At 40.6% G+C, this 22329-nt stretch overlaps 2 protein-coding genes across 2 annotated transcripts in view; one reads left to right on the forward strand and one right to left on the reverse strand.

Moving 5' to 3' along the window:
• The window catches only part of LOC139447450 (uncharacterized), a 28133-nt gene extending 11604 nt beyond the window's left edge, over nt 1-16529 (reverse strand). Inside the window, exons 1-5 of the mRNA XM_071228798.1 lie at nt 16440-16529; nt 9530-9670; nt 9072-9172; nt 5078-5186; nt 2896-3061 (exon numbers count right to left, since the gene is read on the reverse strand). Of these exons, the coding sequence (XP_071084899.1) occupies nt 2896-3061; nt 5078-5186; nt 9072-9172; nt 9530-9670; nt 16440-16457 (535 nt within the window). The 5' untranslated portion in view covers nt 16458-16529. The remainder of the gene's footprint in view (nt 1-2895; nt 3062-5077; nt 5187-9071; nt 9173-9529; nt 9671-16439) is intronic.
• Nucleotides 16530-16855: 326 nt separating this feature from the next.
• Nucleotides 16856-22329, forward strand: part of LOC139447972 (integrator complex subunit 4-like) — a 34827-nt gene continuing 29353 nt past the window's right edge. Inside the window, exons 1-3 of the mRNA XM_071229473.1 lie at nt 16856-17091; nt 17779-18091; nt 19079-19188. Of these exons, the coding sequence (XP_071085574.1) occupies nt 17038-17091; nt 17779-18091; nt 19079-19188 (477 nt within the window). The 5' untranslated portion in view covers nt 16856-17037. The remainder of the gene's footprint in view (nt 17092-17778; nt 18092-19078; nt 19189-22329) is intronic.

The raw sequence follows: 22329 nt of genomic DNA on the forward strand, positions 1-22329 counted from the left end.
TAAAGTATAGGTTAGCCCTGAACTACCTCCATGTGTAATGTAATAAAGTATAGTTTAGCCTTGAACTACCCCCATATGTAATGTAATAAAGTATAGTTTAGCCCTGAACTACCCCCATGTGTAATGTAATAAAGTAAAGTTTAGCCCTGAACTACCTCCATGTGTAGTGTAATAAAGTAAAGTTTAGCCCTGAACTACCTCCATGTGTAATGTAATAAAGTATAGGTTAGCCCTGAACTACCTCCATGTGTAATGTAATAAAGTATAGTTTAGCCCTGAACTACCTCCATGTGTAATGTAATAAAGTAAAGTTTAGCCTTGAACTACCTCCATGTGTAATGTAATAAAGTATAGGTTAGCCCTGAACTACCTCCATGTGTAATGTAATAAAGTATAGTTTAGCCCTGAACTACCTCCATGTGTAATGTAATAAAGTATAGTTTAGCCTTGAACTACCTCCATGTGTAGTGTAATAAAGTAAAGTTTAGCCCTGAACTACCTCCATGTGTAGTGTAATAAAGTAAAGTTTAACCCTGAACTACCCCCATGTGTAATATAATAAAGTAAAGTTTAGCCCTGAACTACCTCCATGTGTAGTGTAATAAAGTATAGTTTAGCCCTGAACTACCTCATATGTAGTGTAATAAAATATAGTTTAGCCCTGAACTATCCCCATGTGTAGTGTAATAAAGTATAGTTTAGCCTTGAACTACCCCCATGTGTAGTGTAATAAAGTAAAGTTTAGCCCTGAACTACTTCCATGTGTAGTGTAATAAAGTAAAGTTTAGCCCTGAACTACCTCCATGTGTAGTGTAATAAAGTAAAGTTTAGCCCTGAACTACCTCCATATGTAATGTAATAAAGTAAAGTTTAGCCCTGAACTACCTCCATGTGTAGTGTAATAAAGTATAGTTTAGCCTTGAACTACCCCCATATGTAATGTAATAAAGTAAAGTTTAGCCCTGAACTACCTCCATGTGTAGTGTAATAAAGTAAAGTTTAGCCTTGAACTACCTCCATGTGTAATGTAATAAAGTAAAGTTTAGCCTTGAACTACCCCCATGTGTAGTGTAATAAAGTAAAGTTTAGCCTTGAACTACCCCCATGTGTAATGTAATAAAGTATAGGTTAGCCCTGAACTACCTCCATGTGTAATGTAATAAAGTATAGTTTAGCCTTGAACTACCCCCATGTGTAATGTAATAAAGTATAGTTTAGCCCTGAACTACCTCCATGTGTAATGTAATAAAGTATAGGTTAGCCCTGAACTACCTCCATGTGTAGTGTAATAAAGTATAGTTTAGCCTTGAACTACCTCCATGTGTAGTGTAATAAAGTAAAGTTTAGCCCTGAACTACCTCCATGTGTAGTGTAATAAAGTAAAGTTTAGCCCTGAACTACCTCCATGTGTAGTGTAATAAAGTAAAGTTTAGCCCTGAACTACCTCCATGTGTAATGTAATAAAGTATAGGTTAGCCCTGAACTACCTCCATGTGTAATGTAATAAAGTATAGTTTAGCCTTGAACTACCTCCATGTGTAGTGTAATAAAGTAAAGTTTAGCCCTGAACTACCCCCATGTGTAGTGTAATAAAGTAAAGTTTAGCCCTGAACTACCTCCATGTGTAGTGTAATAAAGTAAAGTTTAGCCCTGAACTACCCCCATGTGTAGTGTAATAAAGTATAGTTTAGCCTTGAACTACCTCCATGTGTAATGTAATAAAGTAAAGTTTAGCCTTGAACTACCTCATATGTAGTGTAATAAAGTATAGTTTAGCCCTGAACTAGCTCATATGTAGTGTAATAAAGTATAGTTTAGCCCTGAACTACCTCCATGTGTAATGTAATAAAGTATAGGTTAGCCCTGAACTACCTCCATGTGTAATGTAATAAAGTATAGTTTAGCCTTGAACTACCTCATATGTAGTGTAATAAAGTATAGTTTAGCCCTGAACTAGCTCATATGTAGTGTAATAAAGTATAGTTTAGCCCTGAACTACCTCCATGTGTAATGTAATAAAGTATAGGTTAGCCCTGAACTACCTCCATGTGTAATGTAATAAAGTATAGTTTAGCCCTGAACTACCTCCATGTGTAGTGTAATAAAGTATAGTTTAGCCTTGAACTACCCCCATATGTAATGTAATAAAGTATAGTTTAGCCTTGAACTACCTCCATGTGTAGTGTAATAAAGTATAGTTTAGCCTTGAACTATCTCCATGTGTAATGTAATAAAGTATAGTTTAGCCTTGAACTACCCCCATGTGTAGTTTAAAAAGTATATGTTAGCTGTGAATTTTGATGGGATAAGGATAATGATGTTTGTAATAGTTCAGGACAAAAATATAGTTTTTTACACCAAGAAACAGGATGTCAAGTGATGTCTTTATATATATATAGTGGTTCCATTTCATGGGCTCTTAACAATCCACAAGTACATTATAGGGCAAAGCTAACACATGTAAACACAAACATAGTCCTGCTGATGATTGTGAGTAGAGGTGATTTTATTCGCACACAACTGCAGTAACTGCAAGCCATGAAATGGACAGCTCATGGAGATAGTGGCACTATAGGATACATGACCTGACATGAAATGATGTCGCTGTGGAAGGAACATGTCATGAAGAGCATCAGCGCATTCAGGGATTGCCCATTGCAGTGTCCAGTGACAGATAGAAATCCTAGTGCACCAACGCTCGCCACGGACAACTTGGTGGGTGGTGTGGCACGTGCACAGTGGTTTCAACTTTGACAAGGCAATGGTCACTATTTGGTTGATACATCTGTGACAGGTTTTCCTTCTAACAATTATCAACGCCATGATGATCAGACTCATTGAATATGGCGGGAACAGACACTTAACCTGGGTGCTATCTATCATTTTCACACTCACCATTATCCTTCCACTTGTTTGTGGACTTGAGTCTGAGAGGGTTGTCTTTCTCCTGAGTGTCTCCCCCAGTTAGCCTGACCAGGCGTTCATGGTTGGAGCGCACCCACACATAGGGACAGGAGTAGCGGGTGTAGCCAGCGATCAGGAACACGGTGGATGAATCATCCTGCCAGGCAAACAACACTGTCCTGGTCACTCAAACAGGTATTCTACCAGTAGTATAGAATCTGATTAGATCTTTATTTTCTTCATGACAGAGCAGTGGTAGGCACATTCAAATACTAGTAAAATCTAGATGTTGTTTTATATTTGTATACTTATCCTATATTACTCCTTAATGCATCTACTGCTTGTTCTGACAGAAAGAAGAGCTGTGTGAGGTCTTTTTGAAGAAGAAGTTGTTCCAATTGGTTGTGTGGCTAATCCCATCACACAGCTACAACATGAACATTGAAGTGATGACGTCACGTATCATCACATTACTGCTAGATCGTAACATCTGAAGACTTTGTGGGATAGGCAGCTCTGAGACAGGTGGGCTACTTTAGACGAAGTAATGCAGGATAAGTACACAAATATAAAAAAATATCTAGATTTTACTAGATATTTTAACTTATCCTACATTACTCCTTAATGCATCTTTATAGGACGGTACGGTGGAGGGCATACTTTCAGATGTGGTCCTCAGGGACATAAATTCTGCAGTAGTTCATGACAGTCATTGAGCACACTTGTGCAAATCTTTACCTGCTTCGACCAATCCTGTCTGTGGATGCTACAAGACTATGTGGATGTCCCAGCAAAAAGCAACAAGAGAAATTAGCATGTGCTTAAGTCTAGAAACTGATTTACCAAGCCAAACAGCTGGTTAGCAGAGTAACCCCTATGTCAGGCATGCTAACACTGCACAAGTCAGGTAAGGCTTGATCTTAGGAGCTTCTTAGTCGCAACAAGGACTGGTGACCTGTAGTGCTATGACCAGAATGCCAAAACTATGAATGCCTTCGACATCTTCCAAGGCCACGATACTCAGGTATTGACTTGCGAAGACAAGGTAAGATTCTGTCAAATGTCTAATGAAGCAGAAGGTATAATCACCATGACTGTGTGTGTATGTAACATTCTAAATCCCAGAACATGGAGGTTAAGGGATAAGATTACGCAAAGAAAAGTGAATAAACACTTTAATAACCATAGGGAAGCATAGGTACAACAATGCATAAGAAGAACCAAGCAACACAAAGAATACAAAACATATGACAAGAAAAATCGTGACTACGAAGTGAATTCAAATTGGCTCATTGGAAGAACAATATTAATGCAATGGTAAAAATCATATGTAAAGTATGAAGACACAAACCATAGGAAGGATATAATTCACATAAAACAATAAGGTTGTAATAACATGCAAAGGATTGTAATGGATAAAGCTGAGAGCTCAAAATAGGTGACCATTCTCTCTGAGTGACAGCAGTAATGTGATGATACGTGATGTCATCACTTCCATGGTCACATAGGAGCTGTGTGATGGGATTAGCCACACAACTAGTTCTAACAACTTCTTATTCAGAAAGACCTCACACAGCTCTTTTTTCTGTCAAGAACAAGCAGTAAATGCATTAAGGAGTAAAGCAGGGTAAGTTAAAAACATAATGTTCCACAAACAGAAAGTTCAGGCATCGTGACGCGGTAGACATAACAGTACAATTTGTGTGGTACCAATTGTCCATCCTGTTGATGTTACTAAATTTCAGGGTTCAGTTAATCCTTGTTTTAAGTGAGGTTTTCTGCCCAAAATATGTTGCCACGCTTGCTAATAAATCGAAGTCTGTATCATGGTATTTTTCTTGTATGTCAAAGTAGTGGAGAGTCCAACCGTCAACTTGTTTGACACAGATCAGTAGAGTCTACACCTATTCTTGCAATGGCTGTGAGACCCTGCAGCATAGTTTCTCTGGCAGATGAGAACATCCTCTTGTAATACGGCTGTTAATCCCGGACCAGTGTGTGGCATGACAGTGACTGAAGAGTATCTGCTGCGTCTACTCCAACCCAGAGTCCTAAATCTAGGAAGTGGATATCAACATGTGACTCACATATCTGGAAATAATTGTTCCCAGTGAATGTAAGCAGCATCATAATCTGTGCAATATCCAAGTACAATGTGATAATGGATACATACCATGGCCTGTGTCTCATCATCACTTGGGGAGGCTGGAGGCAAACCTACACCCTTGTCCGCGAGGCCGCTCAGGGACATCTGCGTCCGCTGAGACAGCATCAGTGACCTCCTGAAGTCAACACAAAATATATTCATGATGATTAGACATGCATTTCAAGTCAACACACAAGACACCAGTACTCGTGATGATTAAGGTGCATGTACTGTCAACACAAAAAATACTGGTACTAGATGACTGGATATGCATGAAAGATCAACACACAACATACCGGTACTAGATGACTGGATATGCATGAAAGGTCAACACACAACATACTGGTACTAGATGCCTTGATATGCATGAAAGGTCAGCACACAACATACCGGTACTAGATGACTGGATATGCATGAAAGGTCAACACACAACATACTGGTACTAGCTGACTACCCATGCATGCCAGGTCAACACACAACAAACTGGTATAAGATGACTGGATATACATGAAAGGTCAACACACAACATACCGGCACTAGATGACTGGATATGCATGAAAGGTCAACACACAACATACCGGTACTAGATGACTGGATATGCATGAAAGGTCAACACACAACATACCGGTACTAGATGACTGGATATGCATGAAAGGTCAACACACAACATACCGGTACTAGATGACTGGATATGCATGAAAGGTCAACACACAACATACCGGCACTAGATGACTGGATATGCATGAAAGGTCAACACACAACATACCGGCACTAGATGACTGGACATGCATGAAAGGTCAACACACAACATACCGGCACTAGATGACTGGATATGCATGAAAGGTCAACACACAACATACTGGTACTAGATGACTAGATATGCATGAAAGGTCAGCACACAACATACCGGTACTAGATGACTGGATATGCATGCAAGGTCAACACACAACATACTGGTACTAGATGCCTGGATATGCATGAAAGGTCAACACACAACATACCGGTACTAGATGACTGGATATGCATGCCAGGTCAACACACAACATACTGGTACTAGATGCCTGGATATGCATGAAAGGTCAACACACAACATACCGGCACTAGATGACTGGACATGCATGAAAGGTCAACACACAACATACCGGCACTAGATGACTGGATATGCATGAAAGGTCAACACACAACATACTGGTACTAGATGACTAGATATGCATGAAAGGTCAGCACACAACATACCGGTACTAGATGACTGGATATGCATGCAAGGTCAACACACAACATACTGGTACTAGATGCCTGGATATGCATGAAAGGTCAACACACAACATACCGGTATTAGATGACTGGATATGCATGAAAGGTCAGCACACAACATACCGGTACTAGATGCCTGGATATGCATGAAAGGTCAGCACCCAACAAACTGGTACTAGATGACTGGATATGCATGCCAGGTCAGCACACAACATACTGGTATAAGATGACTGGGTATGCATGAAAGGTCAACACACAACATACCGGTACTAGATGACTGGATATGCATGAAAGGTCAGCACACAACATATCGGTACTAGATGACTACCCATGCATGCCAGGTCAACACACAACAAACTGGTATAAGATGACTGGATATACATGAAAGGTCAACACACAACATACCGGTACTAGATGACTGGATATGCATGAAAGGTCAACACACAACATACTGGTACTAGCTGACTACCCATGCATGCCAGGTCAACACACAACAAACTGGTATAAGATGACTGGATATACATGAAAGGTCAACACACAACATACCGGCACTAGATGACTGGATATGCATGAAAGGTCAACACACAACATACCGGTACTAGATGACTGGATATGCATGCCAAGTCAACACACAACATACCGGTACTAGATGACTGGATATGCATGAAAGGTCAACACACAACATACTGGTACTAGATGCCTGGATATGCATGAAAGGTCAACACACAACATACCGGCACTAGATGACTGGATATGCATGAAAGGTCAACACACAACATACTGGTACTAGATGACTAGATATGCATGAAAGGTCAGCACACAACATACCGGTACTAGATGACTGGATATGCATGCAAGGTCAACACACAACATACTGGTACTAGATGCCTGGATATGCATGAAAGGTCAACACACAACATACCGGTACTAGATGACTGGATATGCATGAAAGGTCAGCACACAACATTCCGGTACTAGATGCCTGGATATGCATGAAAGGTCAGCACCCAACAAAATGGTACTAGATGACTGGATATGCATGCCAGGTCAGCACACAACATACTGGTATAAGATGACTGGGTATGCATGAAAGGTCAACACACAACATACCGGTACTAGATGACTGGATATGCATGAAAGGTCAGCACACAACATATCGGTACTAGATGACTACCCATGCATGCCAGGTCAACACACAACATACTGGTAAAAGATGACTGGATATACATGAAAGGTCAACACACAACATACTGGTACTAGCTGACTGGATATGCATGAAAGGTCAGCACACAACATACCGGTACTAGATGCCTGGATATACATGAAAGGTCAACACACAACATACTGGTACTAGATTACTGGTTATGCATGCCAGGTCAACACACAACATACCGGTACTAGATGACTGGATATGCATGAAAGGTCAACACACAACATACTGGTACTAGATGCCTGGATATGCATGAAAGGTCAACACACAACATACCGGCACTAGATGACTGGATATGCATGAAAGGTCAACACACAACATACCGGTACTAGATGCCTGGATATGCATGAAAGGTCAACACACAACATACCGGTACTAGATGACTGGATATGCATGAAAGGTCAACACACAACATACTGGTACTAGATGACTGGATATGCATGCCAGGTCAACACACAACATACTGGTACTAGATGCCTGGATATGCATGCCAAGTCAACACACAACATACCGGTACTAGATGACTGGATATGCATGCCAGGTCAACACACAACATACTGGTACTAGATGCCTGGATATGCATGAAAGGTCAACACACAACATACCGGCACTAGATGACTGGATATACATGAAAGGTCAACACACAACATACCGGCACTAGATGACTGGATATGCATGAAAGGTCAACACACAACATACTGGTACTAGATGACTAGATATGCATGAAAGGTCAGCACACAACATACCGGTACTAGATGACTGGATATGCATGCAAGGTCAACACACAACATACTGGTACTAGATGCCTGGATATGCATGAAAGGTCAACACACAACATACCGGTACTAGATGACTGGATATGCATGAAAGGTCAGCACACAACATACCGGTACTAGATGCCTGGATATGCATGAAAGGTCAGCACCCAACAAACTGGTACTAGATGCCTGGATATGCATGCCAGGTCAGCACACAACATACTGGTACTAGATGACTGGATATGCATGCAAGGTCAACACACAACATACTGGTACTAGATGACTGGATATGCATGCCAGGTCAACACACAACATACCTGTACTAGATGACTGGACATGCATGCCAGGTCAGCACACAACATACCGGTACTAGATGACTGGATATACATGAAAGGTCAACACACAACATACCGGTATAAGATGACTGGATATGCATGAAAGGTCAACACACAACAAACTGGTATAAGATGACTGGATATGCATGCCAGGTCAACACACAACATACCGGTACTAGATGACTGGATATACATGAAAGGTCAACACACAACATACCGGTATAAGATGACTGGATATACATGATAGGTCAGCACACAACATACCGGTATAAGATGACTGGATATGCATGAAAGGTCAACACACAACAAACTGGTATAAGATGACTGGATATGTATGAAAGATAAAAATATCTTTAGATGAAAGTTTAATCAAATTTCCCTATTGACTGTGGTCTAATCAACAACTGTATGATAACTGTTGGGTTCTACACACATACATGCTGTTTTGAGTGCACCACACTTACTTGTCATAGGGGAGGTTGTTGGAGGTGAAGCTGGAACCTGCTGCAAACTCTGTGTTGTGCAGGGGAGTGCCTGGCTCGCTGCTGTAGCTGTTGTTGGGGGTCTGCAATCACACATACACACACACATGCAATACATGCAATATCTGGGATTTGGACAATGAAACTTTTCATCTGCGGTGGACACCATGTTCATTGACCTAAGACCTTTGACTACACTTGGAGCTGGCTAGAAAACACTTTGTGAGACCACCCTCTGCATCCCCTCACACTTAGAGCTAGTTACAGGAATATAGAGCGAGAGAATCAAGTGCTGAATACAAAAAGCCATTCCTGAAAATTTAATCACAAAATGGAGGTCCAATGCCCTTCCATCTGATGCAACACGACATGCTGCAATATTCTGCCAGTGATAAAGGTTGGTCAGTCAAGGCTGAAGAAGCACGGAAGGTGATTGCAACCTGTGGTTCATTGACGACACTGATGACCATCTCCTCACGCCCTCTCATGTATGAAGCGAAGTACTTGAAGCCCTTGACTGTGCCCAGCTTCAGCATCTCGGCAAGAAACACCTGCAGTCTCTTCTTCAAATGCGTCTCCTCCTGCAAGATGTTATAATAATATATATATATATATCATCCAAAACTGGCTCCCACAGGAGATATCGCTTGGATGAGATCAAGCGATATCTACACTGTAGATATCGCTGCAATGAAATTACATCACAAAGCTTTGCAGACCATTGTGACATCACTGGTTACCATGACGTCACAATCAAATGACATCACTAATGGCTCTGCTACTGAAGCTGTTAGCAGTACTTTTTACACTGAAGACACTGCTACTTATTGTCTACAAATTGAAGAAGTTGGAAGAATGATGTTGGATGATAAATAAAATCTCACCCTCGTGTCTTTTGATATCAAATATATCAACACTTGTTGATAGAAGTGGCAAAAAAATTATATATATATGTATATATATTCTCAGTCAATGTTGACCATGCTAACTGCCTCACATCCAATGTATAACCCAACCACCTAATACTGTAGCATCACAGCAATCGTAGAGCACATCTTCAAGCACTAGCCAAACCCTTATTTGCACTTTCTTACACCAACAGCTTATAACAGCATGAAACAATTTATACAACTGAAGACATGCACTTGATCCAATGCATGTGTCTTGATGATAAGCTGTATTTCAAGTCGACAAGAAAGTTGAATTGCCACCTCTTTCATTCCTTCTCATCACTGTTTTAAAAGAGTTTGACGGTATATTCTAAAATGTGTGATTTTGCTCTAAATTCTACAGACATGGCAGTTTGTGGTACCTTTATTTACATCTATGTAAGAAATAACACACACATGTGATAACTGGTCACCAGTCAGAAGATATATAGTGCACGTTACTGGATACACAACCGAACACATGAAATGAGAAGTTCTGTTGTCCAGATTTAGGCTACAGGAATCATGAATATGTTTCTGAATGAGACTCAAGATATTTCTGATGGAAAGATTTGTTTTCCCGAATGAAGAGCTATGATGGAGCCATTTTGATTTGGTTGTTGGTTGGTTAGTTGTTTATTGCCGCACTCAGCAATATTCCAGCTATATGGAGGTGGTCTGTAAATAATTGAGTCTGAACCAGACAATCCAGCGATTAATATCACGAGCATCGATCTACTCAATTGGGATATGATGACATGCATCAACCAAGTCAGCGAGCATGACCACCCAATCCTGTTAGTTGCCTCTTACAACAAGCACAGTCGCCTTTTATGGCAAGCAAGGCTTGCTGAAGACCTATTCTAGTCTGGACCTTCACGGGTCGGAGCCGTTTTGAGATAGGGCTGTATTAGCCAGATCACAGTTCAAGGCCCTGGCTCAATAGTGAATCCTACTAAAGAATCTCAACTGAGCTGCAGTTTGGAAGAAGGGTCTTGTCTGTTTGAGCTTTACTTTACATCCATGAAGTGAAGTCAAAGGTAGGACACATGTATACTGGATAAATGACACATCTCCTTTATTTAACACAAACCTTCATGATTACAGTCACATGGTTTGTGGGAAGTGCCACCTTAAAGGAAGTTCACATTTGTAATGACGGACAACAAACTTTCTGATTGTCAAATATTAAATTTGCGAATATTGCCTCCAAATGTCTTAAATCAATCGTGACTGAATTTCACAAGAACCAAAGCTCAACCTGCAAGCTGTCTTGCTCGTGCATTTACAATCAATCATGGAGAGTTAAACATCCACCGGAAATACTAAACAAACAGCCAAACAGTAACACCACAAAGTCGGAGCATTTGACAATAACCTAGGACATAATTTTTAAAATTAGGTTGCAACATACATCAACAAAACAATACTATGTTACTTGAAATAGCCTATGCTGGCAGCGGCCCACTGTTTCACAAACATTAGTTTATGATACTGATGATACATTTGTTATTTCAGTACCTGTTTAATTTTTGTTTTGACATCCTAACACGCCAAAAGACATACGATGCCCTGTTGACCTGAAACTCAAGTTGCAGTAAATAGCAACAAGAGCACAGCAAACCCTCAGAATATCTGATGTGACACTAAGAAATATTTTGTAAACCGACTGCAGTAGCTTGTAATGAGGATCTGAATGTTTCAATGTGAAAGCATTGAGGAGTGTTGTAGGTGCAGCCTCAAGTCGTACTGTATCTCAAACACAGCTCAACAATACATCTAGAGTGTTGTTGACACATCTTTACTCACCCAATAAAACATAGACTGAGAATGAGCACATTTGTGATACATGATGCAGAACAGTCAACTACTGTGGCAATTAGGAGATAAACATACTGTGTTATCAATGTAGAGCTAGGTTACCTGTAGATTTAACTCCGCTAAATTGAATTTGGAATGGGTTCTAAGAGAATTTCTCCCATCAGAGGTTGTGGAGGACTTCCACATCAGGAGGACGATGACGGGTAAAGCGAAGCGGGAACACAAAAGTAAACAATAGGTTTGAAGATGATGGAAGTAGCAGACGTGTGCTTAGTCACGTATTATGGAGTGTAAGGTTGTTAACACACCAGTAATGGACAGTAGTTTATACACTAAGTAATTTGTAGTCCCACTGCATTGAGATATGCATCAAATAAAATATGGTTACTAAGATAGGCCATAGGAGTTGAAAAAGTCGTAGAGGTAACATGCCTACGCAGATATGAGATGAACATGCCTACGTTTAATTGAATATCATAAACACATTGATGATGAAATGCCTATGCTGTTTCAAAGCTTGAGAGATCAAGTCTAGAGATGCCTGACAGTCTCTAGTGGTGATCGAGGTAGATATGTCTCTACCTCAGGTTGCTGAGTATATTGAGGACAGTCGAAAGACTTAAGATGAATTCACTCAGGACGAAGGACAGAGGATCAATTGTCTCGTAGCCTGGGTGAAGACCTATAAATCGGTCGTGGTGTGTAGATGATTGGCCAATCATACCAGTAATATGTTCAGGAAGTTTTGCCTAGTCAGAAGGCTATTGTGTTCCTCCTGTTGAGGAGAGGAGATGTGAATGATTCAAACATAGGATGCAGTATTGTGCAAAGACGGTTGTCAAGGATTCAACCATGTGAGTTAGAAATGAAATATGACTACTAATTATTGGGACTGAAATGACATTAGAATTAAGGTAGTTCCATGACAAGGCCTTTTGCTCTATCAATATGCATCTGACTCACAAGTACAACATATTGTTGACACATGAATTGAAACTGTATGAGATAGTGCTGTGTTCTGCGGTTTCTTTAATGTTGGTAGACATTATTTATGGGAAGTTAATATGTTGTATGGTACATTGATGACGATCAATTGGGATTGTTGGATATTGTTTTACAAATAGGAACGCTATGGTTTCATAGGGATAGAAAAAACTGAGATCAGATCTACAAATCTGAGAGTTTACTTGGATATTTGTGTTCTACAGGACCCTTCGGCTTTGCACTTAAGGTGATGATGACACTACTGGTGATGTGGAACTCAGTACCATTGGCGACATGCGTTCCGGATATCTATTGTCTTCACTGGGGTACTACCTTCAGTCACATTGGAAGACTCTTAACGTATGAGCAGACATGGTATCATACGTTCGCTATTGAATTGCCCAAGATCTCTAAATATCCGACTCTGCCTAGAGATACTTGTAAGAATGCTAGTCTTCTTAAGAATAGCACGTCCTGTGATGAGAATATGAGGGCTGCATTGAATTTTACTTATCGCATACATGACGACACTTTAAAAGACTTGGTTGATGGGGTCACTTTGATCAAATACATTATTCCTCAAGGTCCAATTCCGGGTTATATTTGCTCCTGAGGAAGCATGCATTGACAAGTTGCTTCTCCAAAGGTGGAAGGTACATGACAGTCTCCTCAACCTCAGTAGTACTCTAGGTAGTCATGGTGGCAGTGGAAAGGTGGAGATTTTCCCGAAAAAATGGTCTGCGAACACTGAAAGCACTCGTAGCTGGGTGTGTCAGCTGTTGACACATCAACCAAAGCAGACCTGGATGAAGTTGCCATTCTGTTGGAGTGGACTGGTGTTGCCTTGACAGGAGGTCAGCAACGACATCTGTAACACCTGGGATGTGGCGAACCTTGGCCTCAACAGGCACACTGTCTATCAAACTGTAGACCTGGAATGTGCTGCCAAATTTGTGACTGAAGTGTGTTGATCTGGTATGTGCTGATGTCAACAATCATAGTAGACACTGCCAGCTGTAGACCGACATATCCTGACTGGAAACCTGCAGATTCAATGATTGTATCTTAGTTTTTTATTGAACAGACCTTCTATAAACTGAAGTGGCTGATCTGGGACCACAATGACGTCCACTGTTCATCTCCCTTGAGAAGCATTACTAAAAGTGCCAGCTTGACTGTTCCTTTGTATGCTGATGACTGAACAACACTGTATAATCAATCAGCATAAGTAGGACAAGAGAGTGTCGCCTTCAAATCAAATCTCATCAGTGCTTCCTGGTGTGAAGAGATCCTATGGAATCTCTAGATGCCTAAAGGCACTGTAGTCACTGTAGCATCTCTGGAATGTTGCTTAGACATCATTGGTGTCAAAGAGATGCCCAATGATTAAAAGTCTCTATAGTTGTCAAATGCAACTAGTGGTGCTGATGTAGACTGTATCCAGATAGCTGAGAAAGGTGTAGCCATCACTGGAACCAACACCCTAACTGTTGGAGTGGAATTGCCGCTGATGGATAGGTGACTGCCACAAAAATAAGCAATGTCTAAGTTGAAGCAGGCATCACCTATCCACTTTGTGGAGGGAGGAGTGAGCGAGGATGGTTTTACTCCGTTTTTAGCAATATTCCAGCAAAGTCATGGTGAGGGACACCAGAAATGGGCTTCACACTTTGTACCCATGAGAGGAATTGAACCCGCCTCTTCAGCGTGACAAGCCATCAAACGATCAACAGAAAATACGTTGATTGAATAATCACTGTTATCTTGCACAGTGGATTTGTCAAAAGTAAGTGTTTACATGTGTAGGTTTACTAAAGCAGATGGAATAAACCCATATCTGGGCGTGAAGTGCCGATGTAAAGACAACATACTTTGTTCAAAGGATTAGCTGATAATACGTTGCTTGATTGTTCATTGTTATCTAACTCTATGGCTTTTGAAAGAACCGTGGACATTAGGAAAATAGTTGTTACGTGGGCTGTCTCAGCTGACCTTTGAGACTTGACACCTATGTGAAACACCTGAAACAAACTAAGTGGGTTATAATATCCCCAAACGCTATATATATTTTAGAATATTTGATTGTTACAGAGACACGTGACATCGAAAGAGTTCATGTGTACAGCTGCAGAGGTATGGGATATTGTTCCTCTATGTGGATATTCACGGATACATTACTCGAACAAGGTAGCTGCCTAAATTTATACATATAACTTTGGTAGGTTGTAATTATGATATTTGCATTTCGTTTTCATTCATTTGCTGTAGTATTAAATAGAATCATTCTTGTTCCTCTATGTTTTCGTTGAGAAGTTCTTCGATGCAAGACAGACGTTTTTTCCACAAGCCTTTTCATTTGTAGGCATGTATATGTTACAGTCAATGTATAAAGTGTGATTCACTCAGGCAAATTATAAAATGTCTAAATATTTCAGTATTTCATAAAACTGACTAAAACATCTGTCCATTTATTCAACAGATTGACTAACAGGTATTAAGAGGTTCAAAAGGGCTTAAAACATCCCAATAGACTAATTATGCTATGATTAGAAGCCAAAACTATAGAAATGTACTTTGAATTTTAATTATATTTTAATCCTATCATTTTCAGTCACTGGGTGATGAAATTAAAGTATAAAAATGTTTGGAATTTGTAAGCATTAAAACAAAAATGGACAGATTTTTCAGTCAACTTGTAAAATAACTTAATATTTAGGCATTTAATAAATTGCCTCAGTGAAAATGTTACACATTTTGACTATAACTTATACACACGATAAAATAAGCAATGCTCAGGTGAAATATTTACTTTGTGTTGCAAGTCAAAATAGTGTAATAAAAATCGCACCATACCAAATCAAATACCAATACCACTTATCAAAACTTCGGCACCATTACCGATGCAAAGACACCTACATTTCCATATTATTTTCAAGACTAAACTGTATTTCAGTTTGTTGATCAATATGACTATATGCCCTCACACTATCAATAAAAGCGACAAATGTGCTTAAGAATGGGGCAGCACAGGTCGCAAACTTGTCTAGATTTCTGCTATATTATCCAGGTACTCACGGGGAAAACTCAATAACAAAGGCAACAACCAGTCCCGGGGAATTGCTGTATATCTGTGCCCCTTTAAACACCATTGGGCATTGGATTTCTATTTTTCTAAACTAAAATATTATAGACTTTACACTTGGATTCCCTTTACTCTCATAAGGTTACCTTTTGCTGATGAGGTACCTACCCCTAATGATCGTAAAGGGCATAAAAGGCCTAAGAATATAGTGTTGGGGGTAATTTTATCCTACCCTTACACAACTAACTCGTAGAAACGGAGGCACTTGAAATCCGTGAAGCGTGAGCCACAGTCGGCAGCCAGAGCCACATTAGCGCTAAAGTAAGCTGAGCTAAACTGCGTTGTTACCAATAGTTTGTAGTGCAGACTAACAGTGAGGTCTAGTATGTAGTAACATTCTCCATTTCAAGTTACGTTCGGACTTTTGTTGTCTTACGTTTCACCTCTTTCACATTAGCGCACACCGATATCTGATGAAGGACCTGTTAGCACCAAAGGCGCAAACAAATCTATTGCAATCATAATTCATTTTACCGATGTCGCCTTCATCATTAAGTTCTGCCAATCTGTTTACGTAACGGTACGGCTACTTGACACAACAACAATCGTGGTGGCTGCTCAAGGAAGTCCACAGGAGTTATCTTCTCTTGGTGTGTAAAGGCCGCTCTAAACTAGCTGACTGCCCTCTTTGCGCTTACCGTGTTGAAATTGTGTAGAGTCTGAGCCAAGTTTATAACTTGTCGTTCTTGGGTGTTGTTTTAGCAGGACGAATTGGAGCCAAATGAAGTCAATTTCCCAAATGAAGGATATTTTGCTTGTCTGTTGTACATATTTATTTGAATGACACATAAAAATTATATGGAAGATTTTGGCATTTGCCCATTGACCATACTGCGGTTTGAGTGAAAAAACAGGAACTGGATTCCATCTTGCGCACGAGCAAATAAGACTTTAAATAACAAGAACCAGTCAAACCATGAGTTTGCTACTGGAATGGATTCCGACAAGCTTATTATAAGATCAATCTCACGTTGTGGAAAATATACTAATAGAAAAGAAAAGTGTATGGTACTTTGCTTGTAGGGTTGAGGGCTAGGTTGAGTTTGACTTGTTCCATCTGTGGCAGAAGAAGATGGCTGCCCTCTTAAAGAAGAGAGCTCTTGCGGAGTACAGCCAAGTGATTCAGGTACACATTGTGTAACACAGGTGACAGGCTTGCTATCTGCAGCAGTGAAGCCCGGGGGTCCCGGTTGAGAATGACAATGCGTTTCTGTAAACAATAATCCTTCTGAAATAGGGTTCAAATTCGTTTTTTATGTACCTGACAGGACCAATTGACAATATTACACTTTGCTAGACCACTATGATTACATTTAACAGTTTTCCTTACTTTCAATGAGATCAACCACTCAAAAGTGTTTATAAAGGAGTGATGAAACAATCTGAGTGCCTTTGTAGTCAAGGCGTCAACAAAATCAAGTAAACAAAGGAAAATGTCTTGGCCTTTTTTTTTGGGGGGGGGGGGGGGGGGGGGGGAGTTGTCATGGTTATGAGAAGTGTGATTTAATTGTCTATTTAGGGGCACTAGTTTTTAAGATGCCGCAAGTTGCTGTCCAGAGTTGCGTCCCATGGGCATGCCAGAAACCTATGATAGTGGGATTGAATACTAGTTCGCCCAGATTATGTTTCTAGGTTTGTCATAATCACATTAAGCTATAACTGGAATACTGTTCCAAGCAACGTCAAACCCAGCTCATTCACTGTATTTATGGTTCATATTGACCATGGTGAATTATATATTTTGAAAGCTAAACATGTCAGAATTTCATCAAAAACATAGATATGCCTTTAATCTCAATCTACTGGTATACAGGAAGAGCCAAAGCCTGTGAAGAAGCTCCGCCTCCAGCACAAGCCTCCTGCAACCGACCTTCATCTCGATCTGCAGAATACAAGCACTTCCCACGATGCCCTGCAGGTGCTCCTGGACTTTGAGGCAGGCCTGCAGTCAGTGTCTGGTGAAGCTGCTATGGATGTAGTCGGGGAGCTGATGGACCACTACCACCGGGAGAAAGAGGCAGTAGTGAGGAGCAAGATAGCACAGATGTTGGGGCACCTGTGTCGACTGCCTGGCTTCTCACCAGACAACGTCATTGATCACCTCCTGGCCATACTCAGCACAGAAAGTAAGCCCTCATATCCAGATTTTTCAGGTATCTAGTTTCATTCTACATGCTGAGGTGTTTCCATGGGATGGCACAATGGTGACAAGTGACAAAAGGTAGACTCACAGAAAATGAAACAGTGTTTGACAGAGCAGTGACTTTTGTAGATACAAACGGCATAAAGACTCATTCGTTATTTCATAAATATGATACAAGACATTCATCATATATGTCCTATATCATTACACGGTTAGAATTGCATATTTTGGACAGCACTTGCAAAAGGTATTTAGATACATGTATTAAACGATCTGGTCATGCATACACTAAAGTTGACTAAGTTATATCTATATTCAACCATATGAAAAGTCAGAAGGAATGGGTGCATAGTCAGAAAGAAATGCAAACATTAGTGACTTGTAGTGTAACCATAGAGTTCTAGATAATTTTTGTCATTAAACTATATATCACATGACTAACCACGGGTACGGGTAGTCATGTAGGTACCCGGGTCCTACTCAGTACCCACCCGACCCGGGTACCCAAGTTACCTGTCCCAGCCCTAGAGTCATCTTTCAGGCAGTTTAAATAGCATTGGTAATTGAGAAAGATTGCCCATACCCTTATCACTGATAGAGGTCTAGATAAGCTTTGGTTGTTTGGGTATTTTAACAAGGGGTTTGAGTCTGATTGGGTATCCACAATTTTTTCCCATGTTTGTTATGGGAATTATGAGTGTTTATATGGTCATTAATGTCAATGTGTTTGTCCAAGTTAGTTTCCAAAGTACATTTTTCCCAGATTTCATATTATAAGCAGTGTCACAAGCTATTTTTGTTATTCAAAATGATTTGTAAGTGTGCCCTTCGAGCACTAAAAAACTATTTTGACCATGTTATTCTGCTTGATAGTAGTGTGCATCCTGATCCTCTTACTATGTTGCATACAGTAATCATTGCACCTCTTCTCTCTTCTTGCCCTCCTACCCTTTATACCTTCATGTTACAGAATCCCACAAAGCATTGCGCGAGATCCTTCAATCACTGTCATCAGTGGGGCGGCAGCTCCCCAGCAGCTGTGCCGGCTACAAAGTGCAGATACTCCAGGCTGCTAAATCTGTAAGTGTTCTTTAACCTTCTTATCTGTAACAACATGAACAAATATTTTGAGATTCAGCAGTTTTTGTCCCAGTTACTAGTTCATGTTTGTGAGTATGGGAATGGAGTGGTCTCAATGGATGCTTAGCATCGGTAATAAAGTGGCTTCCTGTTGCGACAAGTACATGTACAGTCATCTTTCGCGGTAATGGTGGACTCTGGGTTCATGTATGACTTCCTGCGCTATGACCACAGCTACAAAGTTCTATTTTTATTTCATTTCTAAAGCAAGTTTTGAGTCCTACGTTTTGGTAGATCGAAACATAACCGAACAGAAGTTTAAATAATGACTGTTTGACCCGTGCTGCCTAAGGATAGCTGGTTTTCACATCTAAAAGGTATAGCATGTCATCGGTTTTTTTAGGAAGTATGTGAATAAGTGTTAACCAATACTTAATACAATTTAGTAAAGAATCATTAAAAAATGGATACCTTCCACATTCACCATGACATTAGGTGTACTTTGTGAAATGCCCAAAAATCTTTTACAAGTAGTGTATCTGTCCCACAATACCTGTGTGACTCTGTATACATCTTCTTGCTTCTGTCCTACAGTACCTGTGTGACTCTGTATACATGTTCTTGATTCTGTCCTACAGTACCTGTGTGACTCTGTATACATGTTCTTGCTTCTGTCCTACAGTACCGGTATGACTCTGTGTACATGTTCTTGCTTTTGTCCTACAGTACCGGTATGACTGTATGTGTACATGTTCTTGCTTTTGTCCTACAGTACCTGTGTGACTCTGTGTACATGTTCTTGCTTTTGTCCTACAGTACCTGTGTGACTCTGTGTACATGTTCTTGCTTTTGTCCTACAGTACCTGTGTGACTGTATGTGTACATGTTCTTGCTTTTGTCCTACAGTACCTGTGTGACTCTGTGTACATGTTCTTGCTTTTGTCCTACAGTACCTGTATGACTCTGTGTACATGTTCTTGCTTTTGTCCTACAGTACCGGTATGACTGTATGTGTACATGTTCTTGCTTTTGTCCTACAGTACCTGTGTGACTCTGTGTACATGTTCTTGCTTTTGTCCTACAGTACCTGTGTGACTCTGTGTACATGTTCTTGCTTTTGTCCTACAGTACCGGTATGACTGTATGTATACATGTTCTTGCTTTTGTCCTACAGTACCTGTGTGACTCTGTGTACATGTTCTTGCTTTTGTCCTACAGTACCTGTGTGACTCTGTGTACATGTTCTTGCTTTTGTCCTACAGTACCGGTATGACTGTATGTGTACATGTTCTTGCTTTTGTCCTACAGTACCTGTGTGACTCTGTGTACATGTTCTTGCTTTTGTCCTACAGTACCTGTGTGACTCTGTGTACATGTTCTTGCTTTTGTCCTACAGTACCTGTGTGACTGTATGTATACATGTTCTTGCTTTTGTCCTACAGTACCTGTGTGACTGTATGTGTACATGTTCTTGCTTCTGTCCTACAGCACCTGTGTGACTCTGTATACATGTTCTTGCTTTTGTCCTACAGTACCGGTATGACTCTGTATACATGTTCTTGCTTCTGTCCTACAGCACCTGTGTGACTCTGTATGTATACATGTTCTTGCTTCTGTCCTACAGCACCTGTGTGACTCTGTATACATGTTCTTGCTTCTGTCCTACAGCACCTGTGTGACTCTGTATGTATACATGTTCTTGCTTCTGTCCTACAGTACCTGTGTGACTCTGTATACATGTTCTTGCTTCTGTCCTACAGTACCGGTATGACTCTGTGTACATGTTCTTGCTTTTGTCCTACAGCACCTGTGTGACTCTGTATACATGTTCTTGCTTCTGTCCTACAGCACCTGTGTGACTGTATGTATACATGTTCTTGCTTTTGTCCTACAGTACCTGTGTGACTGTATGTGTACATCTTCTTGCTTCTGTCCTACAGCACCTGTGTGACTCTGTATACATGTTCTTGCTTCTGTCCTACAGCACCTGTGTGACTCTGTATGTATACATGTTCTTGCTTCTGTCCTACAGCACCTGTGTGACTCTGTATGTATACATGTTCTTGCTTCTGTCCTACAGTACCGGTATGACTCTTTATACATGTTCTTGCTTCTGTCCTACAGCACCTGTGTGACTCTGTATGTATACATGTTCTTGCTTCTGTCCTACAGTACCGGTATGACTCTTTATACATGTTCTTGCTTCTGTCCTACAGCACCTGTGTGACTCTGTATGTATACATGTTCTTGCTTCTGTCCTACAGCACCTGTGTGACTCTGTATGTATACATGTTCTTGCTTCTGTCCTACAGCACCTGTGTGACTCTGTATGTATACATGTTCTTGCTTCTGTCCTACAGCACCTGTGTGACTCTGTATACATGTTCTTGCTTCTGTCCTACAGCACCTGTGTGACTGTATGTGTACATGTTCTTGCTTCTGTCCTACAGTACCTGTGTGACTGTATGTGTACATCTTCTTGCTTCTGTCCTACAGCACCTGTGTGACTCTGTATACATGTTCTTGCTTCTGTCCTACAGCACCTGTGTGACTCTGTATGTATACATGTTCTTGCTTCTGTCCTACAGCACCTGTGTGACTCTGTATACATCTTCTTGCTTCTGTCCTACAGTACCTGTGTGACTCTGTATACATGTTCTTGCTTCTGTCCTACAGTACCCGGTATGACTCTGTATACATGTTCTTGCTTCTGTCCTACAGCACCTGTGTGACTCTGTATACATGATCTTGCTTCTGTCCTACAGCACCTGTGTGACTCTGTATACATGTTCTTGCTTCTGTCCTACAGCACCTGTGTGACTGTATGTGTACATGTTCTTGCTTCTGTCCTACAGCACCTGTGTGACTGTATGTGTACATGTTCTTGCTTCTGTCCTACAGTACCTGTGTGACTGTATGTGTACATCTTCTTGCTTCTGTCCTACAGCACCTGTGTGACTCTGTATACATGTTCTTGCTTCTGTCCTACAGCACCTGTGTGACTCTGTATGTATACATGTTCTTGCTTCTGTCCTACAGCACCTGTGTGACTCTGTGTACATGTTCTTGCTTCTGTCCTACAGCACCTGTGTGACTCTGTATACATCTTCTTGCTTCTGTCCTACAGTACCTGTGTGACTC

Source organism: Haliotis cracherodii, unplaced genomic scaffold (assembly GCF_022045235.1).
Source record: "Haliotis cracherodii isolate W230 unplaced genomic scaffold, xgHalCrac1.p SCAF_7, whole genome shotgun sequence".
Lineage (NCBI taxonomy): Eukaryota > Metazoa > Mollusca > Gastropoda > Lepetellida > Haliotidae > Haliotis > Haliotis cracherodii.